We start from the raw sequence: 21,951 nt of genomic DNA on the forward strand, positions 1-21,951 counted from the left end.
GCAGCCTTTCTCTGCAGGATTTTGAAAAGAAAGACAAATTTCATGGAGGAGATGTCACCACTGCTCTGATTTAGAAAAGCACCCAAACAACCATATACAATGTAAAACATCAGTTCCTCTGGAAATATTTCTCAGTGTCACTTGTTTGCATATAAAAGTGTCTCAGAATGCCTGGTAATATGACAGAGCATGCTTCAAGTTTTAATTACTTCTAGGGAAGTTTAAGCTGTATTGAACTTGCTGTAGAAATGCTGTAGAGATGGCTAGAAGACCAAAGCAATGACCCTACACACATGGCTTAGGGCGAGGGCTGAAGTAGTGTGCTCAATTCTGGCTTGTGATTGTCAGTACACAACGTATTTGTATCTGCAAACAAACTTTGGGATTTCATGGCTATTTAAATGGTGAGGATCAGAGAGGAAAGACCATTAAAACTACTTATCCAGCAATTTATTAGCAAGTTTTTAATGCTGAGCCAGAACTAACACCTAATGACTTCTAATTCCTTCATTACTGTTCTGAAAGTGAACCAGACATGCAACTGGCTTGGCAGCACTGGCTGAGCTCACCCCAGGGGAAATGCCAGATCTCACACTGGTGTATTTCATTAAGTTTAATCCCAATTCCTACAAAATTCAAGGGATAGTATTTGAACTAAAACCACCTCAGAATACTTGGTTCCCTTCTTTCACTTCTGTTGCCTGCCACTTCAAGACTGCTCTCAGATAGGTAGTTGTGAGCATGAGGATGCTAAAGAGAGAGATATGCCACGGTATCTATGTGGAAGTATTGTCGTTGGCTTCTAACAGGAAAGCTTTTACTTACTTTTATTGTACTTCTGAAACTGAGAGGTGACCCAGGGAAGCTAACAGTTGAAAGCACCTGAAAGATCACAGGTGGGACTGAAAATACTAACATTCATCTGAGATTTCCATTGGGACCAAAGGCTATATAAGACTTAAGACCTCAGAGTCAGGTAGAACAACTCTCTCAAGGTATGTTGTCTGAGATAATCCAACTTCTTCCCAACTCTAATTTATGTGTGCATTTGCTTGTTTGTAGAACTTAATGACTTTTGAAACACAATATTTAGCAGACAGTTTTAGTAAAATATCATGTGTACAGTTAGTGTGCATGCGTTACAGCTGTACCAAGGCAATAAAATATAACAGAAGCTCCCCTGAAAATATCTGTGTCTCTGAATGTCAATAATCTGCATACAAAAAAGCCCCAAAGCACTCACTAACATGATAGATGGGGCATTAAGTGATGCATATATGGTCCTTAAGACAATACAGAAAAGAAGCTTTAGAAGCATTATTCTCTACTCCAAGAAAAAGTTCAGCAAGCAAGGACACATCCCTTGCAGACTTTTAAGTCTATTATCTAAACAATTTAAAAAAATCAGATTTGATGCAATTTAGTTGAAGCTCAGATTAATGCAGGTTTAACTGGTCACATACAAGAAAAGCTTCTGGTAAACCACTTCCCTTAATTGTCTAAAAAGGGATTGCTTAATTATTAAGCTAATGCAATTTTATTTCTGCAGGAAATGGATCCAAATCTATCAGAGTGGATAAAATATTTTAAGTGGTTTCTCAAAATTTAAAGACTAAAGTTGATAGAGACTTATCTGGTTTCTAAGTGCAGTTTCACTGCCTGGTGAATAAGACTTCACTCACTTCACAGACTACTCTGGTGCTCAGAATCACACTACTTATGGGTACAGTCAAAGCTGTTCTTGCACAGTGTGAATGTAGCATGACACATGTGGTGCAAGAACACCCAGCTCTAAGAAAATAGGACCACTGGACCAGAGCTCTCCTGTTTCTGCCCAGAACTTCTAAGATGGGCAGAGCTGAGCATCAGTATGGATATGGTAGCTGCTGATCTGTTAAAAAATAACCATGCCATTGGAGTGAGAATCAATGAATGTCATTAACTGGCATCCTTATCTTTGGAACCTACACTAAGAACCTTAAGAGAAGTATTTGATTATTAGCAGGATAAAAATTAGAACTGTGATTTCAAGGGGTGTGTGAACATCCACATGTTGTAACACATGGATGTAACACATCCACCCATTGCACATGTCCATCAGCAGAAGCTGACACTCAGGATCATCTCCTAATGAACTGCTAATATTGTTACCCTCTTAACCTATCCTAAAGGGTGACTCCTGGGCAAATGTCTTTTGTGAATGTCACATGATGAATCTGTGGAAAAAAATTTAAAAGTTTTCTATGGGTTTTTCAACAGGAGACTTTAAAAGCAAAAGACATTTACTCTTCAGGAAGCAGCATCCTAGAACCATCATTAGGTATGTTTTTCTGGTTCATCAGGCATGTCAGCTGTTTAAGCTGAATGCCCATAAGGATTGAGTAATACAAAGTGGAATTTCTCAGCCCACAGGCTCAGAAGGCGTAGCTTTTGCTTCATTTCCCTTTGCAGTGAGAGACAATGCACATGCTGTTTTAAGGCCTTTAGGGATTTGTATGCGGCATCCTACCTGCAATGGATTTGGTGAAGTAAGAGGAGATGGAAGGCCATGCCCTGGTGACTGGCTGGGTTTCTGAGGGGAGCTGGAGGACTGTGAGGCTGGAGGAGGCTGGCTCTGGCTCTGGGGCTGTGTTTGGTTCTGCTGTGGTGGTGCTGATGGCTGTGGCTGTGATTGCTGGCTCTGCTGGGTTGGCTGTGGAGTCTGTGCCTGCTGAGCTTGCTGCTGCTGCTGGCTTTGCTGCTGCTGCTGCTGCTGTTGATGCTGGAGCTGCTGAAGATGCTGAAGCTGTTGAAGCTGGGAGTTCAGGGATGAGGTAGCTGTGAATTGAAGAGACGGAAGGGAGTTATACAAGTTTCAGTAAATACCTACTGCTTTAGAAGTATTCTGGATAAAATTCTGGTTCTGTTACTTTGAGGGGCACACTTCTTAGAGGACAGCTGGCCCTAGACTTCAGGGTGTGGGAAGAAATTATTCCCATCAATAATAGCCTGTGGTTCTGCCGGTGTAATTCTGTGGTAAAGAGCCAGACTTCCCTGGGGGCAAAGAAAGCAAACCTTTGAAAGGGCTAGAGATCTGCCCACAGGATGGGGCTCAGAGCTGACCATGAGAGGCTCAGATAAGCTTACCAGTGAAGTCAATGGAAATATTCTCTGCCTATAGAAGAGAGGAACAGATTGTCACTGTACTTGTAAGTATAGCAAGAACTCATAACATGAACCAGTGCTGTTATGTAAAGGAGTAGAAAGCCATAGTCATAAAATAAAGGATACTTTGCAAAGAACTTTGACAGGCTATTATGCAGTAGGTATCAGGAAATAAAACATTCAGCTGCAAAATTTCTTGTACATGCCTAGGGAGCAAAAAATACCTAATAAAATGTGTGTCTCTCTGAAATAAGAACGGTTTCTTATAATTCACATTTAAAAGCTATAAATTCCTTCTTGTAACTTGCCCTGCTCACTTACTCCAGATAGTTAAGATCTGTTGTGTTTTGCTAGCATATGCTTCAAACATGATGTTTGGAAGTCTGTGGCTCACATCAACTTGCTAGCACAAAGGACAAACTTTATTTCCCAGAGACACTTTCAAACTGACTAGGAGATTCATTAAATTCAGGAAGACAGGAAGTGTGTCATGGGGATGTCACTAAGGAAGAACAGCTTTAAGCTGCAGCAAGAGCATCACAGAAGACTGATGCTTTCTGGGATTATGCTCTGAATAAATCACCTTGGTCTTCAGATATAGAGATGTTAATCAACATCTTTAGGGTTGAATTAGTTAGCTATAAGATCCCAAGAGAAACAACTTGCAAGGTCATTATGATATTTTTTGCTCTGTATATTGCTTTGAGAGCCCCACCCTGTATTCTAACTTCTATCCAGGTTAGCAAAAGTAAATTGGGAATGAATTAAATTTCTTATTTTTAAAATGGGACTCAGATTTCACAGCCAGAAACTCTGTTGACCAAGTTATTTGTGGACTGGCAGATTAAGCCACGTCATCTCCACTTTCTTTTCATGCCAACATCCCTATTTCAGCTTTCTAGATTTCCATGCCCTGAGGCTGAACCTGAGGTCTTGGTGCAACTTATGAAATCACTGAGCCATAAACTGGAATAAGAAAAAGAAAAGAGAAAAGACAATGGAGAAGGATGAGGCAGAAAGGGTAAACCAGAAAAAGCTGTAAGAAGGAAAAGTACAAGACTAGATAGGAAGAGCTGTTGGCTCTCCATACCCATACTCATAGCTGCTCTAAATTTTCTTCATCAGATGCAGGAATCAAACTAGAAATATGCTTTAACAAGAATTATAGCCATGTGTATGTGACTTCAACAAAGAATCCTAATAATACAGAGGAGGAATGATAATACCAATATATTTCTATCAAGAAAATTATTCACAGAAGTTTTGTGTTTCAACACAAAGCAGAGTGACCATCAGATTAAAAACATGCATGGTATCTCATGCAAAAGAAATCACCCTGGAGAAGTAAGGGAATACTCCCATCAATTTCCCAATGAGAATTTGTACCTAAATGCCCCAAATCCAACAGGGTAGTGAGTGGAAATGTAATCCAAGGCATGTGAGAACAAAGAAGGTGTGCATATAAGAAAGCAACTGCATAGATTATTAACAGTTCATAGCATGAATCATCTCAGATGGCAAGGAAAAGCATTCACCAATTCTATCTGTAGAGGCAGAAAGACCCTTACCATTCCCACAAGGAAAAAAGTAATCTAGACCAGCTCTTTTATTGTGCAGGCCATTCCTTCACCTATGATAGCTTAGCAGACTGGATGAACCACTGATAACCAGAACCAAGACTTCAAACTGACCCTTACTGCATCCATAGACTCCAACACAGAAATGAATTAAATGACATCCCACAGAAGCATAAATTCTAATCCGCATGGCTCAGAAATGAGGGACTGTTTTATATTATGCGCGCACAATTGGACAGAAGGAGACACAGCCTTCTCATCTTGCACTAGAAAAGCTTTGCTTTCAGTACTGGTCAATACTTGAATATCAGTGAAAGCAGGAAGATCAATATTCTACCATTCACTTTTGTACTGGAAATGAAAACATTCTTGCTGGGGTAGAAGATATTCCCTGAAGGATAATCTGATTAATTACTTCATGGAAAAGTTTCCAAGTTTATTGTCAGCAACTGCACAAAATTATTCAAACACAAAATTATTCAAATAACTTCTTGTGTTTTCATGTCATTCCCTTAAAAAGCCTCTCTGAAGCCCATCATCAAGCTGAGCTATAAACTGCATTGAAGTGGCTTAGAGAGGTATGATTAACACGCTTGGAACAGTCCTTCCAAACAAGGAATTGGAAGAAGGACTGCTAGATCAGAAAAGGTGTTCTGAGAGCCACACAGTAGGTGCACCATGAAGCTGGATTTAGGGTCTGGATCATGCCTGTGTCTGGTGTTCATGCTGCCAGACTGCACTGCCTCTCACAATGTGTGTACTATCCACAGCAGGGGTTGTGTCATATTATTGTTTGCACTCAAATCCAATCCAACTCCCAGAGCTGGCTTGCATAGCTCATCCATTATAAATAGTATACCTGTCTAGCATTTGTCACTTTCTGCAGAGCTTGGAGCCTGATGGAATTTCAGGTGGTACAACAGTGCTATGTCTGCATGTATAAAAGATAACATGCACTGCCTACCTCACAGGAATCTTTTTTATGACTTACTGGCTAACAGCTGGGTAAAACTTTGACATATTTTAGTGAAAAGTGCTACTTTCACAATTGCATTCAAGAATTAAAAAGGCTTGCAAAGAATTGCAGAAAGTTCTTTTCACGGTAAAAAAGTTCAACATAAAGTACATCACTTTAAAAGAGACACACAACTAAAAATGTATGCAAGCTATAAAAAACTGTGAGGAAAATCCACAAAAGCTGTGTGACATTTCAACTCTCCCTAAAAAAAACATGTGTTGGATATATACCAGGTATCCAAGATGATGGTAAATATAACTGATATCTATGAAGAAACAATGGCACATAAAACCTATGGTTCAACAAACTTCTTGCGTGCCGTGGTGTTGTGGCAGACTTTCCATGAGATCACCCCACAGTTTATGATCCTATTTTAAGCAGATTATACTTACTCATGGTATCAAAGCATTTGCATTAGAATAAGAGGCACGGAGTTAAGTGGTGGAAATCAATTTTCAAGAGGCAGTGAAAGCAAACTTTCTGATCTCCTAGGTCATCTACGGCAATACTTGTCACAGATCTCAGGCTACTTTGTGGATTGGATAAAGTTACGACCTAAGGTATATACTCCTCCTTGACTTTCTTTGGGGATACCTCAGGCATAGTGTTGCCATGCATTTACAATATTCACACAAAATGTGTCATTCCATATTCTATTCCTCTGCTGGTTACCTACACAGGAAACTAAAATGAAATGAAAATGCCCTTCTGCCAAATAGAGTGCTACAATGGGGAAAATTCACCTCTGAGGCAACCATGCTGAAAGAAGCAGTCTGATCCATGACAGGGGATGAGTGAAGCTTTGTTGTAGTGGGCAAACTGAAGAGGCTCTGTCTTCATTTCCCAAGCCTGATTAATGGAAAATAGTGGCAATTGTCTCTGCTGGCTAACATATTGTGACATAAGTAGGGGAATATCCCTGGTTTTATTTTAGGTTAAAACATATATTTTAAAGTTTAATCACAATTCTCCAAAAAGCAAGGAACGTAAGTGTGCTCACAAATGTTTATATAATGAAAACAATTTAAAATTAGGACTCCTTTTTCACCTTTCCTCACAATATAAATTCAGATTCTTAAGACCTCTACAGCACTTGGCAGAAGATCAAATTAATATTCAGAGATTCAAATTATATCTAGAATCTGCTCTTGTGGATAACCTTCATATAAATTCTGATTTATTTTGTTAATGTTTTCTGCATGTTTGTTTCTGTGTAAAGAGGAAGCAGGGATAGGAGGAATAAGAAACAATTTTAGCTTACAAACAGTCGTGCCACTCTAGCTTCTCTCCTCCTATTTATGTAATTGCATAGTTGTTCTTCAGTGCCTTGATACAATGTACAATGGACTAAAAAGAAGAAAATCATACATTAAACCTCTTCCTATTTGACTGAGCACAGAACTTGACTCCTGCCATTTCAAGGGCTTAATGCCTTTTTCCACTTCCCCTGTAATGGAGAATGGATTTGCATTGCCTTAAACTGAAAAGTGTAACTAACTTTAGCATCTGGACTTGCGTTTGAACTGACATGGCTCGCTTTTTTTTCCACCCTGTTGTTTCTCTTCTAATGAGGTTTATGCCTTTCCTTTCTTTGAAACAGATTTCTAAAGATTGAATACACACAGTGAACAATCTAATGCAAGCCTGCATTTACATTCTCTCCCCCCTGGGTAATGAGGGGTAGGTTAGCCAAATACCCGTGTTTTTCCATATGCTTGGATTTTCTTTTTGAGAGTAAAATGTGAGTTCTTTTAAATATGTTAGCATCCTCTTTGTGAAAAAAAAATCCCTGAAGGGTTGCACTTGTGGCTGAAGACATTAGTAATCGGATACAGAGCATATTCTTTCTAAGTCACTGGCTCAAATTCAGCCTAGGTCAATATAGGGAACAAAAGTCATCGCACTTTAATGGTGCTTTTGTATGTTTTCTAACATACAGAAGAGGTATTCAATGTATAGAAGTCTTATTCATACACAGATATCCACAGAGAGCCTGCCTGCATTAGAAGAAGCTTGCTACAGTAAAGGTAATAAACTGATGGTCTCACAACATCTAATGAGGAAGATCAAAAAGACTTGAATGGCATCAATTGGCATCTTTCAGCAGAGAATAGAAAGAGCACACGGATCAAGTCATCTCCTTGCTCCTAAAGGTGATCCCTCAAGGTTACAGCTGCAAAACACAGATGGGGCTATGGGAAGAAACTTGCCAGTAGTCCCCTGCACCAATTCTGCAGATAAACAGAGGACTTCACTTTCTGGTGTTGTTGTATCTAGCATTGTTCATGAGCACTAAATTCACTTTAAAGAATGTAGGCAATAAAAAAATGTATTAAGAAGAAAACCATCACAATTTATATGGTGCCTGTGGTATCTCTACGTTTTGATGAATGCTGGAGCTTCTCTGAAAAATGATCCACTGCATTAAATAAATCTGACTTTTTTCCTTACCAAACTTTAAAATGTACAATAATCCCCTAAAATCTTGAGGGGAGAAAAACAAAAAAAAAAAAAAAAAGAAGAAGAAGAAAAAAGTTCTAAGGTGGAGAGCTTGACTAAGTATCAGGACAAGTATACTTGGAATAATTTCCATTTTAAGATAATCTAGGGGCTATTTTATGACAATACTCTGTGAGTAAAGTTCCCTGAGTGTATTGTAAAAATTGCATTAACCTATTTAAAATGCCCAAAGGCAAGAACAAGCTGGAGAAATTAGACTTTAATAAGCCATTTACTTTCTCAGTTCAAATGGGACGTTAAGTCTCATACTGTACAAATGGTTGAAATGTTAACTGGAGTCAGGGTATCATCAAGACACAGGAGATCAATCAGGATGGCTTGTCTTGGGATTCTCATCCAAAGACAGGCAATTAAGCATAGTATGACAACACTGTAATTGTTTGAATGCCAAAGTCTGTGTGTCAAACAAGTAATCTAGATATGCTAAATTCCTAAATTTTACCAGCGAATTTTTTTTTTTTTTGGTGAAAACATGACTCACAGATCAGGAGTAGGATCTTCCAATTAAGTCCTTATGCCAGATAAGAGCAGTTTTCTAATTACAGAGTGCAGGACCACCCCCAGATTGTCTAAGAACAGAACAGAAAAATCAATTAAAGTGGCATGGTATTCCTGCACAGTGGATTTCCTGACCATATTGTGCCCAAAATGATGTTTCTGTGGACCAGAATTTAAGATAACCCCCCAGTTCATGGGAAAAAATCTTCAGGATTCCATAGCAAGAAACTAATTGACAGTGAAAAGATTATAATTTAAAGGCCAACAGAACCCAATGTAAGATTTCACAGCTGAAGGGATATGACAGGGAATGGATGAATGACACAAAGAAATTAACTTTGAAACAACAGTCTGCTGACTCAGAGAACAATGACCATGATTTATAATGGACATAAGACAAAATCTGGGCATTCTTAGCATATACAAACTTTAGTGAGAAAAACTGCAGCTTATTTTTGCTCTCCTTTACTTTTCAGATGCTCTAACATTGATGAGAATCGTAATTTCAATGGAACTTATGCAGACTAAGTGTTTGACGTACTCAAAGTAGCAATACTTGCAGAAAAAGCAGCACAACCACATACAGCCTCAGAAGCCTTGGAAGAGGTTGTGCAGAATCCTGTCCTACAGTTCAGAGAGTCACAAGTCCCCACTCCACCAGGTACCCTGCCATTTCTCCTGACAGTGTGCCTATTTTGGGGCAAAGACTCACCAAGAGGAGCTCGTTGAACTGCTTGGTGGCTTCACAGTGATTTTGCATTCTTTCAGGTAATGGATCTGCAATTGCATCCTCTACAATTGTTTATGGTAAACGGCTCTTTGGACAAAGAAATATTTCTCCAGTTGTAGTTTCAGCAATGGTTCTTTGCAGTTCCAGAATTACAAGAAGTCTCCTCAAGGAGTCTTTGAAGTGAGTGATGTTTCCTTAACTAAAAATAACATTACTGTAAATGAAATGTACCAGGTATTTTGTACATGTGTGTGTTTGCAGGGGTTTTTAAAAAAATAATGTGATCAAATAACAAATCAAAATATTTGTTGTTTAAAAGGTTGGTCTGTATGCTGAGTTTGTGAAAGTGTCCTGGGAATGGATGGCGTAGGATAAATGTCACATTATCCCAGCCCCAACTTAGGGAAACAATACAGGCTAGAGTATCCAGCAGGTGACTTGGTATGAGTGTTTGCTTTCATGTCTCAGATGCTCATTGTAACCATGTTTCTATCAATTTTCACTTCCAGTCTTTTCTGAAAGAAAAAGACTTGAAACTCTTTTCTATTAAGAACTCTAAGAGTCAAGCGCCTGTAAATTCTGTTTTTGTGTATGAATTCCAGCCAAAGAAGTTAGCTGAACAGCAGTGAGAAGAGGCCATGGAATAACTCAGAAAACAGCAACATATACACTATAAGGAGAAAGGGAAAAAATGCAGCACAGCCCTCTTCTTTTCTTTACAATCAATAAAACTACAATAGCAAGTAAAAGAACCAGGTGCAAAAATGGCAGTTCTACCTTGCTGCACACAAATTCACTGCCAGAGCAGTGACTTGAGCTTCAACCTTGTTAACAGGCCCTGTTTTTCTCGATAAGGCCTTGAATGTCTGCTTTTACTAAGACATGAAAAATTAAAAATAGCAGTAACAGGGTAAAAAAGGTGGGGGAGAACACAGAGCAAAAGAAAACACATGGCTGCAATGCTCCCTATCCCTGTGTAGGGACTGAAAGCTACTCATCAACAGCTGGGACACAAATGCAGTACTGTGTTGAATGTGGTATTCTTCACCAGGCACAGAAGAATAAAAATGGACTAAAAAGCTTTGTCTGAGTCACAAGGGGCATTGCTTTATTAGCTGTGATCCAGAAACAGTCTCAAGCAAAGCTGGTGAGGAGGTGTTGTGCTAGATGCTGTAAATCACTATGTGAGTAGCAGATAGGGGTGTTCTTTGCTTATAAGAGGGATCAGTGTTTCTCTACGCTATGCAACTACTTCCACACCAGAAATTATAGAAGAGCTGGGAGGTGAACTTTAATTTGGTAATCTGTCATATCACAAGCTATTCGGGAATGTATGTACCACCAGCAAGGTACCTGATGTTTCCCTACTGTTGACTCTCAGTAGCTCTATTTTGCTGTCTTTAACAATCAAAAAAGATTTCCAGTATTCACCATGCATAATTAAGAACACTGCATTTAGTTATGTGTATTTCAAAACATACCATAGTATCTGTAGCTGTTTTCTTTTTGTGATACTTAAGCTGACTACAGGCCAATTTGAGGCAATCTGCCTATATCCCCTTTTCTAGCTTGTTTCACTTGCAGAGATATCCAAAACAAAGATAAAGAATAAGGAAGCAATGGTTCTAGACTGTGCAGTTGTATTTGGCAGAGATAGACTGACTGCTCAGTTTTAGTTTGCAATAAAATAAGAGTGGCTGCATATGAGATTTCTTTCCAGTCTCTACAGTTCATCAGCCAAACATCTTGCTGCTTCAGACGCTACTCCTAGTTTGGCTGTGCTTGTCATCTATCACTTTTGTTAGCTGCTCTTTGGGTTAGCTGCTCCAGATTTCCTGCTCACCAATGGAATAAACAACCTGGTTATCCACATACTGCTACATATTCTACTACTCATCAGTAAAGAATTTGGATGGGACACTTGGGAAGAAGATTTTATAGTCAATCCTCATTCACAGGCTGTGAAGTCAGTCCCACTTCTGTTAGGATGAGACCATGCACAGCTGAAGGGAAGGACTGGGGAGTCCAGAAAAGCATTGCACTGCCCAGTCAATGCATTGTACACATCATGGCTTCCAAAAGAACATGGGAAACCCCATGCTGTTGAACAGTGAAAAGTAGCAGTTAAGAGCAGTCCTTTAAACAAACTCCATCTAGATCTTACTTTGCTTCTTCAAGGTTAATTATTTTTAATTTGAGAGGAACACATAGACATTAATAAAAAGAACTTCCACTTAAATAATGCATTTATTTACATGGAGTCCCTAGTTATAGAAGTAGAACAAAATCAAAAGGACATAAAGGAATCATTTTGGATTGGCAAAAAATATATTCAAAAATTATTCACTGTTTATGTGCATATATTCAGTCTGAACAGAATATTGGCACCCTTTTGATGCAATAACTAATACTTTATCATGCTTATCAATGAAAATACTTGTTTTTCCAGACCAGCTAATGGAAGAAAAGCTGAATTTGGTTGCTAACCTGTGATTGTCTGAAAAAACTAACGCGAAGCTAGTCTTTGCCTTCCTTCAGGCAACATCGCCCCAATTTTAGTATTCAGAGTAATGAAATATTTAAAATAAGAGTTTATGTCTCATCAGCTGTGTTAACTATATCAAATCTCAATGACACTACAAAATGTTACTAATGCATTAAGGCTGTTACACATATTAAATACACCTGCTATTAACAGCATCCTTTTAAGAATTATAGAAGAATCCTCCAGAATTTGCTCTAAAAATATAGAAAATTCATAGGAGAATGTATCCTAACAGGCATATTTTATTCACCCTGTAAAAACATACTGGCAGTGATGCATCTGGGTTCTGTGAAGTCTCCAAACAACTAAAATTTTCTTTTAAAAATTCCTTCTGTTATATTTCACCTTTTCATAAACTAATGCAAAAGCTACCTCAAACTGTAGAGAATTAAGAAAATTTTTAGGATGATGAAAATACTGGTCATAATGTGAAATTGATTGCTAATGTACAGCCATGATGTTTGGGGGTTGGAGGGCAAGAGGAGATAATTTTCTGTTCACAAATTTCCTTGTTTTTGAAATTAGTGAATTCCTCATCCTCTTGCAAAAGCCCACTGACTAGTGTAGGTAGAAATACCACACTGTTAGTGTAGTAATTATCACAGCTCTATTTGCTGTACTAAAACATCACTACAATATTTACTGTAGTAACTCCAATGCCAATTAAATGGAGATGAGCTTGTGTCAAAAAAGTGTATTTTCATGAACAGCCTGGACCATTCAACAAATAAATACATGTCAGTGCCGATACAAGATCTAGCTTTTTGCTTAAATTAACTTCTAATTTTAAAAGTTAGTGGAAAAAGCACTGAGCAAGTGGGATGAACTTTCTGTCATGGCAACCCTGCGAACAAAAGTTGGCACAGTTAGTGCACATGGAAATCTGAAACCACTACTTTAGATTTGTTTTGCCAAGTTTTAACTAAGTAGATACAAAGACTGTTCCTTTCATTTTCAGTGCCAGGGATTTTGTCTTTACTCTGTTGATTTTAATAGCTCGCTCAGAAGCTCTGAAATGAATGTTTCTTCCATCATCAATTTAAAACTTTTCCATTTGCCAACTATGAATGTTTATTCTACTGTGTGTTTCCAATGAAGATGAAATGAATATGGATCTCTTTGATTTTCCACCCAGGTGTCAGGGAGCATGGGGCAAACCATTTTTTCATCTCCATCCTTGAGGCAGAGCCAGGTCCAGCAAACATGACCACAACACTTCCCATTTTCTCCCTTCTCTCCCACAGTCGTCAAAAACATGGCCAGTTTTGGACTCATGTTTGTCTAGACTCTGCCTGGAAAGAGCAGCTCTACAGAGGTCCTCCAGCCTTCTATAGGCTATGGCAACTCCTATGGCCACCATCTCCAGTGGCTCCTCTCATGCAGAACCTTCTCTTCGTGCACATAAGGCCTCAACAGCTTCTCTTCTTTACCAGCTGTAGACACATTTACTTCTTTATAGCTTATGGAATTTTGATGGCACTGCAGCAATCCTCACCTCTGAACAAGAAACTGGAGCAAATGCAAATCTGGCTAAACATTATTGTCAGAAAATAATATTATAAATGTGATTGTGATAAAAAGCTGTGCAAAAATGTGCAAATTCCTGCCTTTATTTTTTCAGGAATGTATAGGCATGTTTTTTTTTTTTTTTTTTTTTTTGCCAATAGCTACTCAATCAGTAAAGCTTTTGAGAAATGAGCCAGGAAATAGCTAAAAAGATAAGACCCATAAGTGAAAGCTAGTGTTCTCTAAGCAATCATCCAGTGCAAAAGATTTCATTAAGAGGTTTGCAGCATACACTGGTGACCGTTTTATGTATCTGGATTATGGATCACATGGATTTTCAACTCATAAAGAAGCTAATGCCAGGAAGGCATCTTATGTTTTAAAGTTTTACACTGGAAAATTAAGAGTGGAAGCCAAGAACATAAGACCTCTGATATTTGTGAATCAACACTGGTCCACAGACCAGTACAGACAAAAGCAGAAGTAATTTCTTTTTTTTAATGCGGCAGTATTCTTAAATGGATTAATTCTAGCATCTCCTAATCACATCTCACAGTAAAATGACATCTGACGTCATGCAAAATAGCTTCAGCCAGGAACTTTGCTGGTTTAACTGATATAACAATGATTTTCAGACTTGATCACAACATATCTGCAAAATAGATAAGCTTTAGATGTCTGCATGATTCTGTCACCTTCTTCAGCTGCAGTTGGGAGTGGCCTTTTTGCTGTGTACCGTCTAATGGGTGTCTTGCAGACCTGCATCTCACTGGACTGAGAGGACTCTGTGTTCCCCCTGTCAACAGCCCAGAGAAGACCACAGGGAAAATGTGCAAGGCACCACCTGCACCTTGTGCCAGCACGGGTATGAATGCAGAGCACATGCCACAGAGCAGATCCCTCCTGCTGAAATTCGGAAGAATGCCGTTGGCTCATGTACTGATCTGCAATTTTATTTTACCCACAGAACACTTTAATCAGAAATCACTTTCATAATTTGTAAAAAATGCCAAATGTTTGATTCCAGGCTGTTTAAGTGAACAAACCTTTGGGTAGAAAAATAAAATAAATAACAATCAAACCATCAAACAAAGAAAGCAGTTATAAATAATTAAATATGCTGTTCTGACTCATACTATTCCCATCTGGATGCTGTGCTTCCATGATATAAAGCACAGCTTTCCTAATTAGGAAAAAAAAAATTTAAAAAACATCCTGTATGACAGAACAAGTCAGATCAGAAACAGGGATTTAGGACTGACTGTCTTGTACATAAAGATCAGCACCTGGGAATCCACTTCCTATTTCTGATCCTATCAGACCTGCACCACCTTGGGCACAGCAGGTAATCTCACTGCCTCACTTTCCTGTTCTATAAAAGAAAAAGAGGGATAATAAACTTCATTGCCCTCACCACAGGAAGCTAAATTAGTGAAGTACAGCAATGTGCACCAAAATCCTAAAAAAGAAGTTGGTCAAAGGTACACAAAATTTTATTTGCCTATGGAAAAGATTGTTGTAGAACTACTGCCTACATAGTGTTAATAAGAGATAAATGATTTAAAAGTGCCCATTGTTTGTTCTTACTTTTTGATAATGTCTGGGTAATGCTTTTACTCCCAGCAGCTCATAGAACTTTTTGAGATCTACAACAAGCAGGATGTCTTTTAAGCTGAACTCTCAGCTTAGGCACATTTTAGGCACTTATCTCACACTGGATTGAAAGGATACCTCAGACTGAACACCAGTCCCAGATTTTCTGGAATATTAATAGTTAGATTTCATTACACACCTCTATGAGCACCTCTGTAATCCGAGACACACCAATGGAACTATTTAAACTAAACTACTTAATGATAATGACAAAAAAAAAATCCAAATGAAATGTCACCAGCAAGGCATCAAAAATAATGAAGTAATTCCTCCAGTGCAGGAAGCTAGGCCAGAAAACCAGGAGGATGACAAAAAGAAAATAAAGAAGGGAAAACAAATTCAAGGGTGATAACTATAGGACCCCAGTGGGCTTGTTATATGAATAGTCTGCAGGCAAACACATCCTGCTGCTGTGATGCTTCATAAATTCTATCATCTTGTTAAGAAGCTGAAGACTACTGACCTCACTTCCTCTGCTAATAAGCCTGTGCTGGTTTGTGCCTAGACTTTTATGATGCTTATGAAATTTGAGCCGTTGTGTGAGCCTCCTTCCTTCATACACCAATGATGCCTCCCAAATTACAGAAGGACAAATGGGAATTGGAGACTCCTCTTCCTCTTTTGTGCAACAGTCCCTTCTTTTCCTCCTCCTACACACTTCTAACATATTTTTCAGGCTCTCAGGACCAGCAATGCAAAGACTTGCTTGGTTTCCAAATATAGTACAAGCAATCATAGTAATAAACCAAGAAATCCGAGTAGATTTTATGATGTTCACATATAGGTATGACATTTATACATGCCAGAAAGACCTTCAAGCATTATAAAGCATGCGCAGGGAATATTCAGCCATTTTGTTTTAAGAGAACACATAGCAAGTGTCAAAAAGCCAAAGAGAGAGCAGCCACAAAGGTGTTTAGGAAATACTCGCTAAACACAGAGACTACATAGGCTATGTACGCAAAAGCTCTCCTTCTTGGAGCTCAAAATAGGAGAAAACAATTAATCTTCTTAGCACTTACTTGTAAAGAGCAAAATATAAAAAGGAAGCTGAGACAAAGTCCAGCCCAGCTGGCTACAGCCACATGATCATGAAAAATCCAGTGAAAAGCAGGCCAGTTACTTGTTCTTTTCCATATTTTGCATAATTTTCTTCCCAGTATAAAAAGGCACAAGACAAATCAAGGCAGTTCTTTTGTCTTTACACATGACAGGGCAAAAATGAATTCACACCATAAAAAAAAAATGGGATGCCTGTCTATCAGCTGCCTAAAGCTTTGAGTGTTCAGTAATGTAAGTATGTACCAAGGATGTGCCTTTAAAATTTTACAGTATGCAACTTAAAAAAAAAAAATTAAAAAATCAATCATGATTTCCTTCTAGTATCTCCACAGAAATCACTGGCACTGGCAAAAAAATCCCAAACCCTCAGACGCCTTTTTTCTCCCAGACATCCTCTTACCCTTAAAAGCTAAAAACCTCCAATGGTTACCTCTGGCAGCTGGTAGATTACATTAGAGATGTCCTTGCTGAGTAGCCTTACCTTTAGCATCTCAAAACAAAAATGCTGCAAATAAAAATATACAAATCAACAGAGTTGATGAGAACAGCAAGACCAAACTCTTCTTCAGGTTTCACAGAGCAATGAGGACAGTAGCAATAGAATTTGCATTTCTGAACAATGAGGAAAATGTAGCCTTTACTTACACAGTTCTAAGAGCTCTATGTCTTTTGGATATGACTTTCTCTTTGCTTCAATTGTGCCACTAATGCTGCTCAGCACTTGCCTTGCAACCCTTAATAGATAACACAGCAGTCATCCACTGTCCAGACTTCCTGCCCTTTCCAATAAGGAAGGTATGCAAATTCTTAGTAGAGTACACAGCAATAAAACTTCAATAAAAGAGTCCAACCAAAATGAAATCCTGTAACAAGTAAAAAAAAAATCTTAGTTTCTTCCTGCTTTTTTCATAGCTCCTACATGGGATCAAATATTATCTTTATTGTGTTGTCATTCTTATTAAGCAAAACCAGCTTATATTTAACAATTTCATTATTTTCTTTTCTACGGGACATAAGATGACATTAGGGGCCTGCTGGGTGTTCTCAGACAGATCCAATCTGTTCTGCCTTGCACAGCCCAGTGACCAACTTGAGTGATATTGCAGAATGGCCCTGTGGAGCATTAGGTAAACTACCAGCTGTTCTACACGTCTCTGTGCCAGGGACACTGCACAGAACCCTTCAGGAGGAAGGGACACAGGCCTGGAATATGGGAGGGAGGGAGGGAGGGAGGGAGGGAGGGAGGGAGGGAGGGAGGGAGGGAGGGAGGGAGGGAGGGAGGGAGGGGGAGGGAGGGAGGAAGGAAGGAAGGAAGGAAGGAAGGAAGGAAGGAAGGAAGGAAGGAAGGAAGGAAGGAAGGAAGGAAGGAAGGAAGGAAGGAAGGAAGGAAGGAAGGAAGGAAGGAAGGAAGGAAGGAAGGAAGGAAGGAAGGAAGGAAGGAAGGAAGGAAGGAAGGAAGGAAGGAAGGAAGGAAGGAAGGAAGGAAGGAAGTGGCGGAAGGAAGGAAGTGGCGGAAGGAAGGAAGGAAGTGGCGGAAGGAAGGAAGGAAGTGGCGGAAGGAAGGAAGGAAGGAAGGAAGGAAGGAAGGAAGGAAGGAAGGAAGGAAGTGGCAGAAAGGAAGGAAGTGGCGGAAGGAAGTGGCGGAAGGAAGTGGCGGAAGGAAGTGGCGGAAGGAAGTGGCGGAAGGAAGTGGCGGAAGGAAGGAAGGAAGGAAGGAAGGAAGGAAGGAAGGAAGGAAGGAAGGAAGTGGCGGAAGGAAGTGGCGGAAGGAAGTGGCGGAAGGAAGTGGCGGAAGGAAGTGGCGGAAGGAAGTGGCGGAAGGAAGGAAGGAAGGAAGGAAGGAAGGAAGGAAGGAAGGAAGGAAGGAAGGAAGTGGCGGAAGGAAGGAAGTGGCGGAAGGAAGTGGCGGAAGGAAGGAGGAAGGAAGGAAGGAAGGAAGGAAGGAAGGAAGTGGCGGAAGGAAGGAAGTGGCGGAAGGAAGGAAGGAAGGAAGGAAGGAAGGAAGGAAGGAAGGAAGGAAGGAAGGAAGGAAGGAAGGAAGAAAGGAAGGAAGGAAGGAAGGAAGTGGCGGAAGGAAGGAAGGAAGTGGCGGAAGGAAGTGGCGGAAGGAAGTGGCGGAGAAGGAAGGAAGGAAGGAAGAAGGAAGGAAGGAAGGAAGGAAGGAAGGAAGGAAGGAAGGAAGGAAGGAAGGAAGTGGCGGAAGGAAGGAAGTGGCGGAAGGAAGGAAGGAAGTGGCGGAAGGAAGGAAGGAAGGAAGTGGCGGAAGGAAGGAAGTGGCGGAAGGAAGTGGCGGAAGGAAGGAAGGAAGGAAGGAAGTGGCGGAAGGAAGGAAGGAAAAGGAAGGAAGGAAGGAAGGAAGGAAGGAAGGAAGGAAGGAAGGAAGGAAGGAAGGAAGGAAGGAAGTGGCGGAAGGAAGGAAGTGGCGGAAGGAAGGAAGTGGCGGAAGGAAGGAAGTGGCGGAAGTGGCGGAAGTGGCGGAAGTGGCGGAAGGAAGGAAGGAAGGAAGGAAGGAAGGAAGGAAGGAAGGAAGTGGAGGAAGGAAGGAAGTGGCGGAAGGAAGGAAGGAAGGAAGGAAGGAAGGAAGGAAGGAAGGAAGGAAGGAAGGAAGGAAGGAAGGAAGGAAGGAAGGAAGGAAGGAAGGAAGGAAGGAAGGAAGTGGCGGAAGGAAGGAAGGAAGGAAGTGGCGGAAGGAAGGAAGGAAGTGGCGGAAGGAAGGAAGTGGCGGAAGGAAGTGGCGGAAGGAAGGAAGGAAGGAAGGAAGGAAGGAAGGAAGGAAGGAAGGAAGGAAGGAAGTGGCGGAAGGAAGGAAGGAAGTGGCGGAAGGAAGGAAGTGGCGGAAGGAAGGAAGTGGCGGAAGGAAGGAAGGAAGGAAGGAAGGAAGGAAGTGGCGGAAGGAAGTGGCGGAAGGAAGTGGCGGAAGGAAGTGGCGGAAGGAAGTGGCGGAAGGAAGGAAGGAAGGAAGGAAGGAAGGAAGGAAGGAAGGAAGGAAGGAAGGAAGGAAGGAAGGAAGGAAGGAAGGAAGGAAGTGGCGGAAGGAAGGAAGGAAGGAAGTGGCGGAAGGAAGGAAGGAAGTGGCGGAAGGAAGGAAGTGGCGGAAGGAAGTGGCGGAAGGAAGGAAGGAAGGAAGGAAGGAAGGAAGGAAGGAAGGAAGGAAGTGGCGGAAGGAAGGAAGGAAGTGGCGGAAGGAAGGAAGTGGCGGAAGGAAGGAAGTGGCGGAAGGAAGGAAGGAAGGAAGGAAGGAAGTGGCGGAAGGAAGTGGCGGAAGAAGTGGCGGAAGGAAGGAAGGAAGTGGCGGATGGAAGGAAGTGGCGGAAGGAAGTGGCGGAAGGAAGTGGCGGAAGGAAGTGGCGGAAGGAAGGAAGTGGCGGAAGTAAGGAAGGAAGGAAGGAAGGAAGGAAGTGGCGGAAGGAAGTGGCGGAAGGAAGGAAAGAAGTGGCGGAAGGAAGTGGCGGAAGGAAGTGGCGGAAGGAAGGAAGGAAGGAAGGAAGGAAGGAAGGAAGGAAGGAAGGAAGGAAGGAAGTGGCGGAAGGAAGGAAGTGGCGGAAGGAAGGAAGTGGCGGAAGGAAGGAAGTGGCGGAAGGAAGTGGCGGAAGGAAGTGGCGGAAGGAAGGAAGGAAGTGGCGGAAGGAAGGAAGGAAGTGGCGGAAGGAAGGAAGGAAGTGGCGGAAGGAAGGAAGTGGCGGAAGGAAGTGGCGGAAGGAAGGAAGGAAGTGGCGGAGGGAAGTGGCGGAAGGAAGTGGCGGAAGTGGCGGAAGTGGCGGAAGTGGCGGAAGTGGCGGAAGGAAGGAAGGAAGGAAGGAAGTGGCGGAAGGAAGGAAGGAAGTGGCGGAAGGAAGGAAGGAAGTGGCGGAAGGAAGGAAGTGGCGGAAGGAAGGAAGTGGCGGAAGGAAGGAAGGAAGGAAGGAAGGAAGGAAGGAAGGAAGGAAGTGGCGGAAGGAAGGAAGGAAGTGGCGGAAGGAAGTGGCGGAAGGAAGTGGCGGAAGGAAGGAAGGAAGTGGCGGAAGGAAGGAAGTGGCGGAAGGAAGGAAGTGGCGGAAGGAAGGAAGGAAGTGGCGGAAGGAAGGAAGTGGCGGAAGGAAGGAAGTGGCGAAGGAAGGAAGTGGCGGAAGGAAGTGGCGGAAGGAAGTGGCGGAAGGAAGTGGCGGAAGGAAGGAAGGAAGGAAGGAAGTGGCGGAAGGAAGGAAGTGGCGGAAGGAAGGAAGTGGCGGAAGGAAGGAAGTGGCGGAAGGAAGTGGCGGAAGGAAGTGGCGGAAGGAAGTGGCGGAAGGAAGGAAGGAAGTGGCGGAAGGAAGGAAGTGGCGGAAGGAAGGAAGTGGCGGGGAAGGAAGGAAGTGGCGGAAGGAAGTGGCGGAAGGAAGGAAGGAAGTGGCGGAGGGAAGTGGCGGAAGGAAGTGGCGGAAGGAAGTGGCGGAAGGAAGTGGCGGAAGTGGCGGAAGTGGCGGAAGGAAGGAAGGAAGTGGCGGAAGGAAGGAAGGAAGTGGCGGAAGGAAGGAAGGAAGTGGCGGAAGGAAGGAAGGAAGGAAGGAAGGAAGGAAGGAAGTGGCGGAAGGAAGGAAGTGGCGGAAGGAAGGAAGGAAGTGGCGGAAGGAAGGAAGGAAGTGGCGGAAGGAAGGAAGGAAGGAAGGAAGGAAGGAAGGAAGGAAGGAAGGAAGGAAGGAAGTGGCGGAAGGAAAGAAGTGGCGGAAGGAAGGAAGTGGTGGAAGGAAGTGGCGGAAGGAAGTGGCGGAAGGAAGTGTCGGAAGGAAGGAAGTGGCGGAAGGAAGTGGCGGAAGGAAGTGGCGGAAGGAAGTGGCGGAAGAAGTGGCGGAAGGAAGTGGCGGAAGGAAGGAAGGAAGTGGCGGAAGGAAGGAAGTGGCGGAAGGAAGGAAGTGGCGGAAGGAAGTGGCGGAATGATGGAAGTGGCGGAAGGAAGGAAGTGGCGGAAGGAAGGAAGTGCGGAAGGAAGTGGCGGAAGGAAGTGGCGGAAGGAAGTGGCGGAAGGAAGTGGCGGAAGGAAGGAAGTGGCGGAAGGAAGTGGCGGAAGGAAGTGGCGGAAGGAAGTGGCGGAAGGAAGGAAGTGGCGGAAGTAAGGAAGGAAGGAAGGAAAGGAAGGAAGTGGCGGAAGGAAGTGGCGGAAGGAGGAAAGAAGTGGCGGAAGGAAGTGGCGGAAGGAAGGAAGGAAGTGGCGGAAGGAAGAGAAGTGGCGGAAGGAAGGAAGTGGCGGAAGGAAGTGGCGGAATGATGGAAGTGGCGGAAGGAAGGAAGTGCGGAAGGAAGGAAGTGGCGGGAAGGAAGTGGCGGAAGGAAGTGGCGGAAGGAAGTGGCGGAAGGAAGTGGCGGAAGGAAGTGGCGGAAGGGAAGGAAGGAAGGAAGTGGCGGAAGGAAGTGGCGGAAGGAAGTGGCGGAAGGAAGTGGCGGAAGGAAGTGGCGGAAGGAAGGAAGGAAGGAAGGAAGGAAGGAAGGAAGTGGCGGAAGAAGGAAGTGGCGGAAGGAAGTGGCGGAAGGAAGGAAGGAAGGAAGTGGAAGGAAGGAAGGAAGGAAGTGGCGGAAGGAAGGAAGGAAGGAAGGAAGGAAGGAAGGAAGGAAGGAAGTGGCGGAAGGAAGGAAGGAAGGAAGAAAGGAAGGAAGGAAGGAAGTGGCGGAAGGAAGGAAGGAAGTGGCGGAAGGAAGTGGCGGAAGGAAGGAAGGAAGGAGGAAGGAAGAAGGAAGGGAGGAAAAG

The 21,951-nt window shown here is 42.3% G+C and overlaps 1 protein-coding gene across 3 annotated transcripts in view; it reads right to left on the reverse strand.

Moving 5' to 3' along the window:
- POU6F2 (POU class 6 homeobox 2) overlaps positions 1-21,951 on the reverse strand; it is a 323,386-nt gene that overhangs the window by 90,897 nt on the left and 210,538 nt on the right. For all 3 annotated transcript variants that reach the window (XM_058817082.1, XM_058817100.1, XM_058817090.1), the window contains exon 5: positions 2,510-2,817. In XM_058817082.1, coding sequence (XP_058673065.1) covers positions 2,510-2,817 — 308 coding nt within the window. The remainder of the gene's footprint in view (positions 1-2,509; positions 2,818-21,951) is intronic.

This window comes from Ammospiza caudacuta, chromosome 1 (assembly GCF_027887145.1).
Source record: "Ammospiza caudacuta isolate bAmmCau1 chromosome 1, bAmmCau1.pri, whole genome shotgun sequence".
Taxonomy (NCBI): Eukaryota; Metazoa; Chordata; class Aves; order Passeriformes; family Passerellidae; genus Ammospiza; species Ammospiza caudacuta.